At 57.8% G+C, this 15,918-nt stretch overlaps 1 protein-coding gene across 3 annotated transcripts in view; it reads right to left on the reverse strand.

Moving 5' to 3' along the window:
- Window positions 1-15,918, reverse strand: part of Pcnx2 (pecanex 2) — a 181,434-nt gene that overhangs the window by 95,851 nt on the left and 69,665 nt on the right. For all 3 annotated transcript variants that reach the window (XR_007104322.1, XM_047520586.1, XM_047520585.1), the window contains exons 16-19: window positions 11,830-11,939; window positions 10,828-10,924; window positions 3,734-3,826; window positions 3,001-3,151 (exon numbers count right to left, since the gene is read on the reverse strand). Coding sequence is in view for 2 of the 3 variants with exons in the window: in XM_047520586.1 (XP_047376542.1) it covers window positions 3,001-3,151; window positions 3,734-3,826; window positions 10,828-10,924; window positions 11,830-11,939 (451 nt within the window). In the remaining variant the exon portion in view is untranslated. The remainder of the gene's footprint in view (window positions 1-3,000; window positions 3,152-3,733; window positions 3,827-10,827; window positions 10,925-11,829; window positions 11,940-15,918) is intronic.

Genomic DNA, 15,918 nt, shown 5'->3' on the forward strand with positions numbered 1-15,918 from the left:
AGCACGTCTGCAGGGACTGGCTCGGAACAGAGGCCTGCAGGACCAGCAGCCTGGCTTTAGCCTGGGAAGCGGGAGGGCCAGCATCCCACGCCAGGAGCGGCGAGGAGAGGAGCGTGCGAGTGCCGTGTGTCTGGGAGACATCACGGCTGGGGACTCGGCTTCACCCAGCAAGGACGCCCCGCAGGTCAGGCGCCTGGTGGGCGTCACAGAACTGCTGCAGCACAGCCACGTGCTCTTCTGGGCATCCACAACAGCAAAACAGCCTGGGAGTCACGTAGGGGTTGTGCCCACGCTGCCCGCCACGCAGAGCAGCCGGAGCACCAGACTGGACCACACCTGTGTGCTAGCCCCTCACTGGCCACAAAACCGGCAGGATCCAACTCCATCCCTGGACTTCCCTGGGCTTCCACTTCTGCTTATTGAAAACAGTGGGGTGGAACTGGCTCTGGACAGGGCAGCACACGCACCCTACCTTCCGTGCCAATGGCCATCGGTCAGCAAGGTCTGCTGCTGGCTCAATGCTCGGGCCCTGCTCTCAGACAGCGATGTCTGCCAGTCCTGTGTCCAGCGACAGCCAGTGCTCGCTAGCTCTGCCCTGCTCTCTCCTCTTTGCCAGGGGCAGTACTCTGTGCTCCTGTGAGGAAGAAGACCTGGGCACAGCTTTCCCACGAAAAGTCGCGTGACCAGCCCGAGTTTCCTGGCATTTCTGCTGCCTGTGGGAGGAATGCCGGGGAGCTAGGAAGAGTGTCAGCCGCTCGGGACGGGACGTGCGCAGGGGGTAACGGCCTACAGCGCCTAACGTAACCGCAGTTCCTGTTTTGCATATTTGGATTTTCCTTCCAACATACATAGTTTTGAAGTGGAAACTGCTTTTCATTATGTGCCTCATTTGTCAAACGTGTGATTCTTGGCAAGACTTGGGGCTGCCTATAAACAGCTAATGCAGGCAGGGGAAAAGGTCCCACAGCCTCTGCCTGAGCCGTGTGAGCAAGCGGGTCCATCTCCCTGCCTCTTCCCTGGGACCCATGAAGGCCCAGAGTCGCCCACCCACCCACCTGCCCTTGGAAAGGGGAAGTCAGACCAGAAACACACTCACTCCACTTGTTCTTGAATCTTGCACTGAAAAGGTTGTCAGGTTTAAAATAGCTAAAGGATTCCAAGTTAAACTGGGCTCTAGCTGGGCATGGGGGCACACACCTGTAATCCCAGCAACTCGGGAGGCTGAGGCAGGAGGAGCACAAGTTCAAGGCCAGCCTCAGCAACTTAGCAAGGCCCTACATATCATACTGAGACCCCAGAGCTATTTCTGCATCATCATTATTTTTATTATCTCCCCTCCTTAAAAAATAAACAGGGTTGGGGATGTGGCTCAGTGGTTAAGAGCCTCTGGGTTCAATCCTCAGTACCCACACAAATAAATAAACTGAGCTCTTTAATATTTTGGGGAGAAAACAAGAAAGAAAGGAAAGAAAGGGAGGGAGGAGAGAGAGAAAGAGAGAGATTGAGAGATAGAGTGAGAGAGAGAGGTGGGTGGGGAGAGAGAGAGCCCGAATGGTTAACTGCCCCCTCTTGTCTTTCCACGGTGAATTCCACACTCTGAGCTGCCAGAGTAAAGGAAGCCCACCCAAATCTGCCTGGTTTTCCTTCCTTTCAATTTGACAGGTTCTCTTTCCTCCCCTGGGGCATTTATACAGGTGCGGGTGAAGGGACAGGCTCTGGGTCTGGGTCGAGGTCTAGCACTGGTGTAGGCACAGGTGGAGGCATAGACAGGAGCTGGGCCAAGGCAGGGCCCAGGCACAGGTCAGTGGACGGGGGAGGCCACTTTCAGGTTCTGTAACACGGGTGATAAATTTTGTTCAAGTAGCACTTGAACTTGCATGGAACATTGAACAGTACATTTTACAGCTGGGCCTTTGTTTTGTGGCTGAGAAACCAAGTCTCCGAGGGAAGGACAGCGCGTGCCATGTCCTGCAGCTCTACGCTGTGCTGACCCAGGAGGCCACACTGCCGTGCCCGACAGGCCCGCTTTCCCACACAGCTGCTGAGTGACGGCAGCTCCTGCGCTGCCCAGGGGTGTGCCTGGAAGACACCCTCCCTTCTGCTGGGCACCCCCAGAGCTATTCCTGCATCATCATTATTTTTATTACCTCCCTCCTCCCCTTCTGTGCCCCCAGTCCCCAAGGCTGCTGATGCCAGTCCTGGTGGCTCCTTCCTGCGTCAGCAACCTGGCCAGCCTCACACACCTGTGCCGGGGTGTAGGGACAAGTGGACAATTCCCATCACAACCAGGAAGCTGCAGGGTGCGAGAGGGTTCCGGGTGACGGGGCAGTGCTGGACAGAGCAGTGTGGTCTGAGGTCCGTAGCTCTGACGCATCAGAAGACGGGAAGGAATGATGGGTCTACCCGCATCTATTCAAGCACAGAGCGAGGAGTGGCGGAGCAGGAGGCCTCGTAGGGACACCCCAAGAGACTTCCTGCTGGAGGAGACCTGCTCCTCACCTTGGCTCTGAAGTGCGGTCACTGGGCCGGCGCCCCATGGGGGGTGCTAGGTCCATCAACCACAGGCGGTCTAGGGGACAAGGCATGTGACTGGTAACTCCAGGTCCGGGCCTGGTGGTGATCAGACAGTTGGTGCTACAGCCTCGCCAGCAGCCTCCGAAGGCCCCGGCCGCTCTGCCCACCACAGGCCATGTGCCTGGGAGGCACACTCTTCAGGTCTGAGTGACAGCTGAGTTCCCCCCAAACGCTAACCAGGGTGCCTTTTAACAGGACTCACTTCCAGTTCACCCTGCCTCGACCGTCCCCAGCTGGTGGCCAGGACCGGGACAACCTGGCTGCAAGGCTCACACACCCCTCTCGTCTCTGTCCCGGGGAAATACGCACGTGCGCGGTTTGCAGGCTGCCCTGGGCAGTTGCGTGGCACCAAGCACACACCCATGGCCGTGCACGCCCACCGGTCCGTGCGCCCGCCACCCCGTCGCCAGGAGGCCCCGCACTGACCTCTCACTTCCCGCTGCTGGTACTCTCGGCTTTTGAGCAGAGGGTGGGAGAGCCACATCCAGGGGTGGTGCTTGCGGAGCTGAGGCAGCAGCTGGTGCGTGAGCAGCCCCACGGTGCCCGCCAGGACGAAGAGCGCCACGCTGAGGAAGGGCTGCGGAGGCGGGCTGGTCAGCCGGGGCCGCGCTCGCCGGCTGCCTCCTGCCCCGTCCCTCCCAAGCCTCCCTGGCAGGCTCCCGGCGTGTCTCAGCCTCTGGATCTCTGTCCACATACCGTGGCACAGGGTCCAGCACTGAGGCCACCAGGGCTGTCAGCAGGGCCTGAGTCCCCAGGCCGGGACCCGCCCTCGGAGCAGGTTCTCAACTTCCTACAAGGAGAGGTGGGCCGCGGCGGATTTAGCCAACCCCTTCCTCAGTGAAAGGGGCTCACAGGTGTCCAGGGCTTTACCTGAGACGGGGACCGCAGAGCCGGAAAGCCACCCGCCTCTGCTGTTTATTCTCACTGAAGATCACACCCCAGCAGTCCGTGAGGCCCTGACCACCCCGTGGCATGGACGTGTGCCACCAGCTGCTGCCCACCACAGAACCCTCCACGGCTGGAGGGAGGCCATGGAAGGCCCTGCAGCGGGCAGCAGGTCACCGCCAGACACCCCTGCTCAGGGCAAGAGGCCAGCCCCACCCTCTCCACAGGCACTTGGCTTCCTTGGCTCATTCCGCGGCAGCCCAGGGACACCTACTCTCAAGGACAGGAACACGGTGCTGGCGCTGACTGCAAAGGAGAGGACCGCGACCACAGAGCAGACGATGAGGTCCGACCTCAGCGCGTCCTTCTGGAAAGAAGACCAGCTGTCAGGCCCAGGCGCCAGCCCTCTCGGCCGCTCCGCGTAGCAGGCGAGCCAGGCGGCAGGCCGAGGGCCTGGTGTGGCCCTTCCAGCCCGTCACCTGCTGGTGCATTCCCAGGGCCTGCCCTGGCCAGGCCCGGCACCGGCACTCGCGCCCACTCCTGCTGGGGGACCGGAAACGCACCCGGAGGTGAGCACACACGCTCACCAGGCAGAGCAGGCAGGTGTGTGCGCACTGGGAGGTGCAGGCTGCTTCCAGACACACTCGATACAGGACGTCCAGGGACCCTGGGGACCCAAGCTAGCGAGACCTGCGAAGGAGACCAGGTGCCAACAGGCACTGCTCGGTCGTGGGGCGGCCTGGGTTTCCACACGCCCACAGCCTGGGCACGCCAAGCAGAAGTCCCACAGGTTTCTCACCATTTAAACCAGACCAGGGTGCCCATCTCACTTCACCAGTCAGAAGGAGAAGAGGCTACTTCCAAGTAGTTTAAATGAGCATGTAGTATGCACATGCTGTATGCAGACAAGGAAGCGATCAGTAACTTGGAAATGACTTTCCACCACACCCCTGTGGCCTGCACGGGAGCCAGGGCAAGAGCAAAGTCAGCCGAGAAGAACCGGAGTACAGGGCTATGGAGAACGGCCAGGGAGCCTTGCCGGACATGGCTTTGCTGACCGGTAGGTTAAAAAGGACAGGAGGGACCGTCGAGCCACGCCAGGTTAGTTATGATGCATGATCATTGATGACTCTTGAGTATTGTCTAGTTTTCTGAAGATTCTGAAGCCATCGATACTTTATATCTCCCTGTCGTGGCTGAAAAGGAGTCGCACTTCTGAAATTCTGGTTTGGGATGTCATCTGCCTCATCTTTCTGTTTCAGATCTTTAGCTAAAATGTGGAGCTTCCTGCTTGTCACAGGGCTGGCTGGCTTCCTGTGTTGACCCCCAGAGCCAGGAAGGACCCAATGACGGTAGAGGACCTGGCCATGTGGGGCGAGGACGGGAGCCGCAGGGCCCGCAGGGCTGACTGGCAGCTCAGGGGAGAGGCGTGCACCAGGCGGGTCTGCCCATCATCTGCTCAGGTGGTTTGGACTCCGCTCCCACAGGTTTGCGATCGCATCCCAGTGCTGCAAGGGAGGATCCGCAGGTCGGGCTTTATTTCAGCTGCATCCTTCACGAGGGCCATCTGATTCTGGAGCGTGCAAAATCCCTGGCTTTTCACTCTGACTCCATGAAACGCCGTGAGCCGAGGCTTCCTGGAGCACCCCTCTCAGTACCGGCCAGGATCCGCGCACGCGGTACCTGCCGCGCTCACAGGCCAGGCCCGGGAGCTCTGGGCGTCTCTGAGTCTTTCCACTGTGCAGACAAGCCACGCTGTCCCGATTTTTCAGTGGTGTGACTCATGTTGTTTAAAACTCACTGACCTTCATCCCAAGGGAAGTTTGGGCTTCTTCCGGGTATTTCGACTTAGAGTCGCGTCGTCTTCCATGCACCAATCCTGCTTGTGAAAGGGAGGGGCCCCCAGACGGCAGCGGGCAGGCACTGCTGCGCCCCAGAGCAGAGCAAGGGGAGCCGGCATGCCAAGGGTCACCCACGGCGACACAATCACTGGGAGCCTCTGGGGCTTCTGCCGGGGCCGTGAGGACCCCTGTAAACCAACAGGAGCCGACCCGCGGCCATTCCTGTTGATCGCAATGTTCTCTCCACCCACCTCCTCCCGCCATCGGGGCCTGAAAGCAGCTTCACTGAGGCATATGGACACAGTCCCCGCGTCACTGTGTGTAGCTCGATGAGTTCTGACGTGCGGCTACCTCGCCAGTCGTCACCAGAATTAAGGTAATGAGCACATCCAGTCTGCCCCCAGTTTCCTCTCCTGACCCCATGTGACCACTCTGTCCTCTGAGGCCACTGATCTGCTCCATCACCAGAGGTTTTTTTTTTTTTCTCATTTTCAAGAATATTTTAAAAATTGAATTATAATATATGTGCCCCTGTTTGGTCTGGCTTTTCATTGAGTGGTGTTATTCTGAGATTCATCTATACCAATAGTTCATTCCTTTTCATTGTTAAGTAATATTCCTTTGTATAGCTAGACTGGTGTGTTTATCTATTCGCTTCTGGGTAGATATTTGTTCTGGTTTTTAGGACAATCCTATACTCTAATGATGTGTGTGTGTGTGTTTGTGTGTGGTTAGTATTTGTTTAGATTTGCCTTCTTCTTGCTTTCCTCTTTATTCATTCTTGCATATTAAACCTTCCATCGGAGATCCCTTTGTGCTGAAAAATGTCCTTCAGAATATATTTCAACCTTTAGCTGGGCTTAGTGGCATATGCTTGGCATCCCAGCAACTCGGGAGGCTGAGGCAGGAGGACTGCATGTTTAAAGCCAGCCTCGGCAATTTGTCAAGGTCCTGTCTAAAAATAAGATAGAAAAAAAGGGCTGGGAATGTTGCTCAGTGGTTAAGAGCCCCTGGGTTCAATCCCTGACCCCTCCCCCTCCCCTTAAAAAACCCTGAAAAAATATACATGTATCAGCTTTTGTCTAAAACATTTTTATTCCGTCTTCATCCTTGAAAGGCATGTTCACTGGGTATAAAATTTAACATGGCAGCTACTTTCTTCACAGAACGTTACACACGTAAAGCCCGCCCTCTGGCTTGGCTCCCACGGCGCTTGGTAAGGGAGCTTATGTGAGTGTCTTCTGTTCACGCCACCTACCTGTGTAGGGCCGTCTGCACCCTGGTGCGCTGCAGTCCCGCGGAGGTGCGTCTGTGTGGACTCTTCCTTCTTCAGTCACCTGCTGGAGACTCAGTGGTCCCTGGTCTCCACATGAGTGTCTTCCACCAATTCTGGCAAATTCGACCTTGACTCGTCACACAAGGGTTAGACTCCGGTCTCTTTTTCCAGGAATTCTGATCAGACATGATAGGTCTTGAACTCTCTTCACTCCTTTTCGGTATTTCCCAATTTTTATCTAGCAGAGTCGCATTCTGGAACGCTCCCTTTATTTTTATCCTTCAGTTCACTAATTGTCTCTTCAGAGGTGTCTAGTTTCCCTTGGGGTGGGAGAGTTTTTTTTTTAACTTCATTTGTTTTATCTGTTTGTTCAGGTAGGAGGCTCCATTGACTCTCTTTCGAGCATGCTAGATCACTTTAAATATCTCCTATTGTCAATAAAGTTTAAAGCTTGCCTTTACATCTTTAAACATAGTAGGTACAGTTATTTCAAAATCCGTGTTTGATACTTCCAATATCTGCAGTTAATTGTAGACCTCGTTTTGTTGGTTCCTTGGTCCCCTGTACACTTTAATATTTGTACTGTGAGCTGTTTGACTTCCATAGAAAATCGGCTTTGGAAGCGCTTGCAGGCCCGGGGAATGGTCTCGTGGGGACGAGTGTGTCTCTCCTCCATCGGCACTTCTGGCTGGAACCACTTCAAACTCGATCCATACATTGAGGGTTTTGTGCCATCCAGTTTCTTGAAAGTGTGCTACAAATCCCTGAAAAGTCACCGCTTCTCCGGAATCGTCCAGTCCCCCTCTGTTCCCCGGCACTGAGGAGGACAGAGCTGGCTGCCTTCCTCTCTGCCCCCCTGAGCATGAGGCTCTGTGTGTCCTGGTGGGCGATGGGTGGTCTGGCGTTGGACGTCCCACCGTGGCAGGCCTGAGCCCCCAGAAAGAAAGCTTCTTGCTTCTTCCTCCAGGTATCTCGGTTTAAATTCTTATCGAGCAGTCAGTTATTTGTTACATTTAAGAATTTTCTAGTGTTTTATTTGGAAGTTTTGTTTTTGATCAGCAGAGTTTGGGTTAATTTATCTGCCATAACACCAGCGATGGGAAGGCCCATTGCTCTCTCCTCTCCCTCCTCCACCTGAACCCCCGAGTCCCTCTCTGATTTACACTGGTGTCTGGTGAGGGACTAGCTCATTGAATTCTTTTCTCTCTCCCACTGCCAAATGCCACACACTGAATAATCAATTGTTGACTGTGACATTATTTTCCATACAGCATGTTCTTATAAATAATTTGTCTCCTTTCTGTGTTTTCCTGAGCCACTAATCCCATTCTCTAAACTTGAATGGGTCTCATATTTTGTTCTGATTATTCAGTTTTTATAATATACTCTTTAAATCTCAAAAGTACTAGTTCTTTTTCTTATTCTCCTTTGAGTTTTATTAAACCATTAACTGCTGGTCTTCTAAATAAACCTTGGACTCATTTCCCAATGCTGTGAACATAACTCCTTCAGAACTGTTTTGAACAATATTAAACCTATAAATTTCCTTACAAAGAATTGGCATTTTATAAATCTCAGCGTTCCTGTTCACAATCAGGTCAGGCGCTGTCTGGAACTTCATTTGCCTGTTTAATAGACGGCTGCCGCTACGTTGTAACGCTGCAGTGCTACCCGCTGTGCGTGGCCCGTGTTTCCATCTTGCTTCCTGGGGATGCTCCGACTCGCGGTGCAGCGGGCCTGTCTTCCAGCCTTCTCCTCTGGGGGAGCTTCTGAATCCTCCATGGTGGCGTCCACATGTGGTGGGGTCATCTACGTCTTTCCTCTGCCAGGCCCCGGCCCCACCCTGGCTGGGACGACTAAGACGACGTTCAGGGACACTAGTGCTTTTCTCCCTGCTTTCCTGCTGTGTGGAGCCTGCTGGACTGAGCGGTTCATCTGCTGTTAGTATATCAAATGCTTTAAGTGCATTGTGGCGTTTTTTTCTGGCACTTGATGCTGCCTGGAAGATGAAGCCCAGCTGTCCGTCTCCACGCCCAGCAGGCCTGCACAGCGGGGGCCCAGGAGGGGCTGAAGCATCCCTCCTGTGGTCGAGTTCACACGTGCAAGTCGGGAGGTGTTCAAGGAGATGGACCCTAGGAACCGCGGAAAATGGATGCAGTGGAAGGAACACATCTCAACAGGACAAGCCCTGTCAGGGCGGGAGGGTGAGGCTGAAGACGTGGGCCACCGAGGCCCCAGCGGGGGTTCAGGCCTGTCTTAACTGTGGCGTTTTGGAAATGAGTCTCATGTGCACAACTCCTTGTGCTCCTGTGGACACCCGCAAGTCCACGGGCAGAGCCCTCCTTCTGGATCAACGGTTCCTCAGGCGCCGTCTGTGGATCAGTGGGTCAGATTCACAGAGGACGTTCTGGTTGGAATGCAGGTCCCCAGGCCCCCCACCAACAAATAACTCAGAGGGGGAGGGAAGGCCAGAAAACTGCAGTCTAACAGACCCCCTGGGGGCGTCTCATGCAACCAAAATGGAGGGAAAGAGAGACAGACACACAGATGGAGGGCGGGGACAGGAAGCGCCGTCAGGCCCAGGAGGAGGGGACGGTGTGCTTCGCCGTGACACAGAAGGTATCAGGTGTCAGCCCAGGGGCGCTGACTCGGATGCTCCCATTGGGATCCTGCAGTTGGACCGGAGCTGCTCAGACGTGAGCACAGCACCTGAGTGGTCGCCGCCAGCCGCACTCCGCCTGCGAGGCCCGTCAGAGGGTACGAGGCCGAGTAAGGCGACCCAGCCACCACTACTGAAGCCTGGCCGCGTCACCAGGCAGGTGCCTCGTCTCCTTCACCACAACGCAGGCCTTACTTTCACTGCCACAATTCAGGAGGTGGAAATCGGGAGGCCTGGGGCTGTGGGGAGACTTGGGGACGGTCGGCGGGCCGCCCCACCTCCGGGGGCTACGGTCAGCCAGCCACCAGGCCCTCCGGGGCCACTGCCTCTCCCCCTCCGGCTGCCAGCAGGTCAGCCCTGGCAGCTTCGCCTCCTGCCCGCCTCCGAATGCGTCTCTGCTTTGAAAACTCGCCGACCACACTTCCTCTCATCAGTGACGTGTCCCTTGATTCCCCGGAGGTGACACAGAAGCCCGCATGCTCTAGCTTGAGTTGTGACCGCTCTAGGCTGAGTGTGCGTTGTTAGGATGTGGTCCTAGTGGCCATGAGCCCTGTGCACTGAAGTGGCGGCCATCCACTCGTGTGAGTTCCGCAGAGCGTCCAGGGTGCTCAGTGTGGCAGGCACAGTGGACACCGAGACACTCCAGGTCATGGCTGTCTGACCACCGGCTGCTTTTCCGTGTGTCATTCCTAAAACACAGGGAGGGCAGGGACCGGAAGCCAGACTGCTCCGGGCTCCGCACCCAGACGGAAGGGAGCATCGCCCCCAGGAACTGAGGGCGGCTGACTGGGGTGGCCGAGGCTGCCCAGCGCCGTCCTCCTGGTGCACAGGGAAGACTGTCACGTCCTGCTGCCCGGATCCTCCTCCCTGCCCTGGCCTCCCTCCCTTCAGACGGCAGCACACTGTGAGCCTGAGCCCAGGGCCCGGGGCTGCGCAGACGCCAGTGTGGAATCAAAAGACGGACGGGTGCTCCGGCTGAGCGTGGGGTCGCGCACGGCAGGCGAGCACGGGCATCAGGACCGCAGGCCCTGCTCAGTCTGGGAACCCACCATGGTGGGCACGGAGCCCCTGCCGTTTGGAGCCAGCAAGGGGCAGAATCAACTGAGGGTTCATGGGAGCCTCCAGACCAGCTGCTGCCACCAAGGACCACAGGGGCACCCAGTGCCCACGGGGACAGCACCCCCTCCAGGTACCTCAGAGCTCCCCACCTGGCAGAGGGCACTGGGCGGGCACCAGGTCTGAGCTGACACTGGTGCCTATTCCTGCCCCAGTCCCTCTGTGACCTGTGACCAGAGCCCGGCCCTGCTGACCAGGAAGCCCTCCCACAACACAGGACGCCATTCCTGCCCCAGTCCCTCTGTGGCCTGTGACCAGGGCCCGGCCCTGCTGACCAGGAAGCCCTCCCACAACACAGGACGCCATTCCTGCCCCAGTCCCTCTGTGGCCTGTGACCAGGGCCCGGCCCTGCTGACCAGGAAGCCCTCCCACAACACAGGACGCCATTCCTGCCCCAGTCCCTCTGTGGCCTGTGACCAGGGCCCGGCCCTGCTGACCAGGAAGCCCTCCCACAACACAGGACGCCAAGGCCTCACCACGGAGTCCTTCATCTTCTGGGGGAGGGGGTCTGAGGCCGACTCTTCCAGATTCTGATGTAGAAATTTAGGGAAAAATCTGCACTGAATAAAAGACCTAGGAATAGAAAACACGCAGGTTTGATCTTTAAGATGCACATCTGGGATACCGCATGAAGTACACAGCCCTGAGACCCCCAAGACCCCCGGAGGCCCCCGAGACCTCACACCCGTGAGTGACAAGCAAGTGTCCTCACTAGGAGATCAGAAATCAAAGAGGGGCCTCCTCGAGTGACCCCAAGACAGCGTCTCCGTCTTCAGACTTCCTGAGGGAAGCGGGGTTCCCACCCCCGGGCATGGCGCTGTCTCTGCAGCCCGTCGGGCCTCCCCTCAGAACACGCCAGCACAGGCCCTCACGCCAGTCGCACCTCTGACACCAAAACCACGCCAGCCCCATCTGCCTCCGGGTCACTGCCCTGCGCCTGTCACCTCCAGCCACCTGACAGCCTCAGACCTTGGCCTCCAGCCCCCAAGCAGAGTCACCCTGAGCCAGGGTCTAGGTCAGTGTGCCAACTGCATGAGATGCCACCACCAGTACCGGACACTCTGTGGCCTCTCAGGAGGCTTCCTGACCCCGCGCACTGAAGTCACACTGAGCACATTCCAAGGCGGGGGCACAAACCCGCCTGGCGGGGGCACTGGGGGTCTGGGAACGAGAGCAGCCTTCTTTCGGGCTGTTGGCCCAGTTCTGATGCTCGGTGCCTCCAGGGAGGGGCTCACTGGGGGCTTCTCGGAGGCTCGCTGAGGGAGGTCCCTGTGGCCCTGGATGAGGCTGGTCCTCCGCTCCCGCCAGGGTGCCCCAGCCCCACGCAGGACAGCAAAGGGGCGCGGCAGGCGCCCTCCCTTCAGCTTCCCTCAGCACTGCCCCTCCCACCCTGGTCCAGCTCCCTAACAGCAGGCGTCCAGGGCACCGATGGCAGAGGGCCGCCTCCGCCTCAGCCAGGGGCTGCACAGGGTACTCACAGGAGCACCGTGGGGTCGCTGCTCTGCCGGCTCAGATGGTAGGACAGCGCGACCAACAGACCACAGAAGGCGGAGAACAGCGCGGGGATGTGCTGCGTGCTCCAGGGCTCCTGGGGGAGGACAGCAGACGGCCTGAGCAGCGCAGCGGCGGGGACTCCGCCCCAGTGCCACCCGCACCTGCCGCCCCTGCTGCACACACCGCCCTGCAGGAGCAGAGAGAGACGCAGGTGCCTGTCTGCAGCTCTTAGCCACCACAGCAGCCCAGCGGCTCCTGGTCAGCAGGCACCCCACCCGCTCCATCACAGGGCGTGTGCTCACGTGCCCTGCCCGGTGGGTCTGCCTGCGCCAGCCCTGCCACTAACACCTGCGGTGCGGGTCGCCTGGCAGCCACCACGGCTGCGGGCAACAGGGCTCTCCTACTCCACTGCCCCCTCGGGCAGTGTGTGCTGTCCATTGCCAAAGGTCCTGGGGCTGGGGCCTACTTATTTTTAACTGTGCGCAGAGTGTCCCGGGTAGCAGCCCCCACACCCCTGGTCACTGTGCTTCCGCACAGGTGCTGTCCAGGTGGGCGTCAGGTGACAGGAACTCCTCTACCACGTGTAACCCTGACCCTGCTGGGTGGACTGCAGTGGTCACAGGCCGCTGGGTGGACTGCAGTGGCCACAGGCCACTGGGTGGACTGCAGGACCTGACGGCGCTGCTCCCTGATCGCCTGAGGCCGTTGCCACCTGGGGCCTGTCCTGCCTTGGGAGGCGTCAGGCCTCGAGCACTCGCCTTGGCCTTCAACAGCGGGAGAGCAGGCGATGCCAGAAGCCGGACTGGGGCTCTCCCGGAAAGGCCCCCACCCTGCATTCATCCGACAGAAGTGCACACGCACACATTTACTGCATACACACGTGCACACACATGAACGCACACATGCACACACATACACACATGCATGCACATATGTACACACACAGGCACATACATGTGCACACAATGCACACATATGCACATGTGTGCACACATTCACGTACATGTGCACACATGTACACATGTGTGCACACACAGGCACACACATGCACATGCACACAGGCACACACATGCACACGGATACACATGCATACACACATACACACACATGCACACAGGCACACACATGCACACGGATACACATGCATACACACATGTACACACGCACACATGCACACGCACACAGGCACACACACACACACACGCACACCCTCATCTCACAAGAGGTTGGAGTCCCGGGACGCCGGGCAGAGGGACCACTTGGATACAAGCGCGAGGGGTGCCGCCAGCGTGCAGAGTGCCGACATCCTCAAAACCACGCCCCCTCCAAGAAGAACGAGCTCGCGGATCATGGCATCCTCAAAGGATGGGTCAGGCCAGGAGGCGGAAGAGCGGAAGGGACTTGCCAGGGGGCAGAACCACGTGCAGAGGTGGCCCAAGCTCAGAACTCCAGGCAGCTGACTGACCAGGGACGTCGGAGAGCAGAGACACAAACCTGCCCGAGGCGGAAGGGGGACAGGTGTGCTGCTGCTGCGGGCCCTTTCCCAGGCGCCCACGCGTGGACACACACACACACACACCCCGCCAAGCCAACAAGACTCGTGTGAGGAACCCCACGGAGGGCTTCGCAGGAGTCAGGGGGTGGGTGGATGGCCACCGCCGGCCCTGTGTGCATCCCCCATCATGGCCACTCTGGACTGGGCTTCCTCCCTACCCAGGCGCCTCCCAGTCCAGGGCTCTGTAGCAGCAGGGCTTCCCCTGGCCCCGCGGCTGGAGGAGCCGGCGGGTGGTCAGTGTTGCAAGGGGAGGAAACCTGTTCGAGGATGATTTTCAGTTTTATTTGAAGATGGAGAAGGAAATATTGGCGTTCGGGTAAGAAGGTGAGTTTGTGGGACCAGGCGGCCTGAGAAGGGCTCTGGACAGAAGGGTTCAGAGTTCACACTGCCACGTCTCGGGGGGCAAGGGCGAGCAGAGGCACCGAGCAGCGTTTCTAGGTTTAAACAATGGGCTCTGCTTCCAAACACCTGCGGCTCCATCACGAATTGTCCACATCTGCGTGAGACCCACTCGCGGACCTACAGAACACAAACGCATCACCATTTCGAGGGAGATTGGGTTTGAAACGATCTGTCACTCACGATAACGAAGCACCCACTGCGGGACGCTTTGCTTCAACCTCAACATCCCTCGTTGCTTTGAGAGGCGTCTCCAGCGCCCCTACGTTGGGAACCGTACGGATTGACGGGTGTGGGTTCCAGGAAACTCCCTCGGGTGTGGAAATGCTTTCCTGAGGTGGAAGTAAAGCTGCCTCAGCCTCGGGCCTCGCAGGATAAGTGCGCATCTGGGAATCACTCTGGGCAGCTCTGCAGGTGAGAACCACAGCCCCAGAGTCTCCTTCCAGACATCTCTTGAGATGGACTTCACGGCAGACCAGTCGAGCAACCTGTTCCACGTGGACATAATGTCCAGGTCTCATGCTACGGGCCCACTCTCCTCACTGGAGTGATACAGAGGGAAGGCTGGACGCTGGGCCCCCCAGCAGCACTGGGCACCTCTGCAACTCTGAGTTCGCTTTCCATCCACAGTGGGTTTTAAATGCTGTCCTTGGGTGCCTGGTGGGAGCGTGAGGAAAACCCTGTGACAAGCCATAACAACAATGCCCTTCAGTCCCCGGATCCCCTGGCCTTCAGTGAAACAGGATCTCTTTGTGAGGACAACACAGAACAGAAGCCGTGGCCCATCCAGACAGATGGAGAGCCCAGCTAATTGGCTACGGCGCTTCTCCAGGGAGCAAGATCTGGCTGTCTGCGCACCTGTCAGGCACCAAGTCAGCGAGGACCCTTGGCATGTTCCTTGCTCCCGTCCTGGACAAGTCAGAGAAGCTGAAGTTCATGAGGAATAAAACGTTCCTTCCCGAGTTAATATTCCAGATGACAAAATTAACTCAACTTCAACTGGGTGGCAAGACACCTGTCAAGACCCAGAGAGAAACATCTGGCCAGACGGCTGGCAGGCTGGGGCAGTCCACAGGGCCTGGCGATCCACTGTGCTGTGGCAGAGGCGAAGGGGAGATGGACTCCCGCGAGGCCGAGAGGAAGCGTGAAGGTTCAGACAGCAGCATCGCTAAACAAGAGTCGGCAGCACGGCCCGGGCCTGGGGCGCGGGGCTGAGGCTCCAGCTTTCTCCCTGGGGCTCCCGTGCCATCTGCTAACCGCATCCACACAATTCACGGTATTTAATAGGTGCTGTATCAGAGTCGAGAGGCAATCTGGGACCATTAGAAAACTCAGGACTTACAAATGAGAAGAGATGAAAATTGCTCTTTTTTTTTTTTTTTTTTTTTCTAAAATGCACTTCAAAATACAGCTCGAACATTAAGATTTTGTTGCAGCACTACATTATCACAAGTGATGCTTCTTCCATACTGAGCAGGAGACGCCGAAGCCTCCCTGCGAGGAAACGCAGCCTGACCAGGTGCCTGCAGCCACTGGGTCCACAGGCCGCTCCAGAGCCGGGCAAACCCTGGGCCTGACGCGTCCTTCCCCATGGCAGAGGCCGTGGGTCCGGGAGGGGACTGCTCACTGACCAACCCCAGCATGCCGTGCTCAGAATGCAAACAGACACAAACCAAAGACCCCGCCCAGGACAGCAGCGGGCCTTGTCCCAGGCCCAGCTCCGGGCAGCAGGCACTGGCTGCCCACAGCACTGTGTGGACCAGGTGAGAAAAGGCCTTAGTCAGTCAGCAACGTCTCATGGGACTGCAGTCAGACGGCAGGAGGGAGGAACAGCCCCTGCCCTCTACTAGGTAAAAACCCCCTTGATCGCTTCCGCACCCTCTAAGAAACGGCAAAAACGGTCGTGCGGCAATCACGGGTGGCTGGCGTTGGAGCTGGAGGGGCTACACGCCAGCACCCGTGGCGTAGAGTGGGTGTCTCAGAGCACAGCCTCTCGGAAGTCTCAGAGTGGCCCCTGTCAGACAGCAACCTCGGACCGGCGGGCACTGCTTTCCACAGACTCGATCAGCATCACGGTCAGTGAGATGTCTTCACATCAAGAGTTCAGCTGCTCGACAGC

The sequence above is a fragment of the Sciurus carolinensis genome, chromosome 12 (assembly GCF_902686445.1).
Source record: "Sciurus carolinensis chromosome 12, mSciCar1.2, whole genome shotgun sequence".
Lineage (NCBI taxonomy): Eukaryota > Metazoa > Chordata > Mammalia > Rodentia > Sciuridae > Sciurus > Sciurus carolinensis.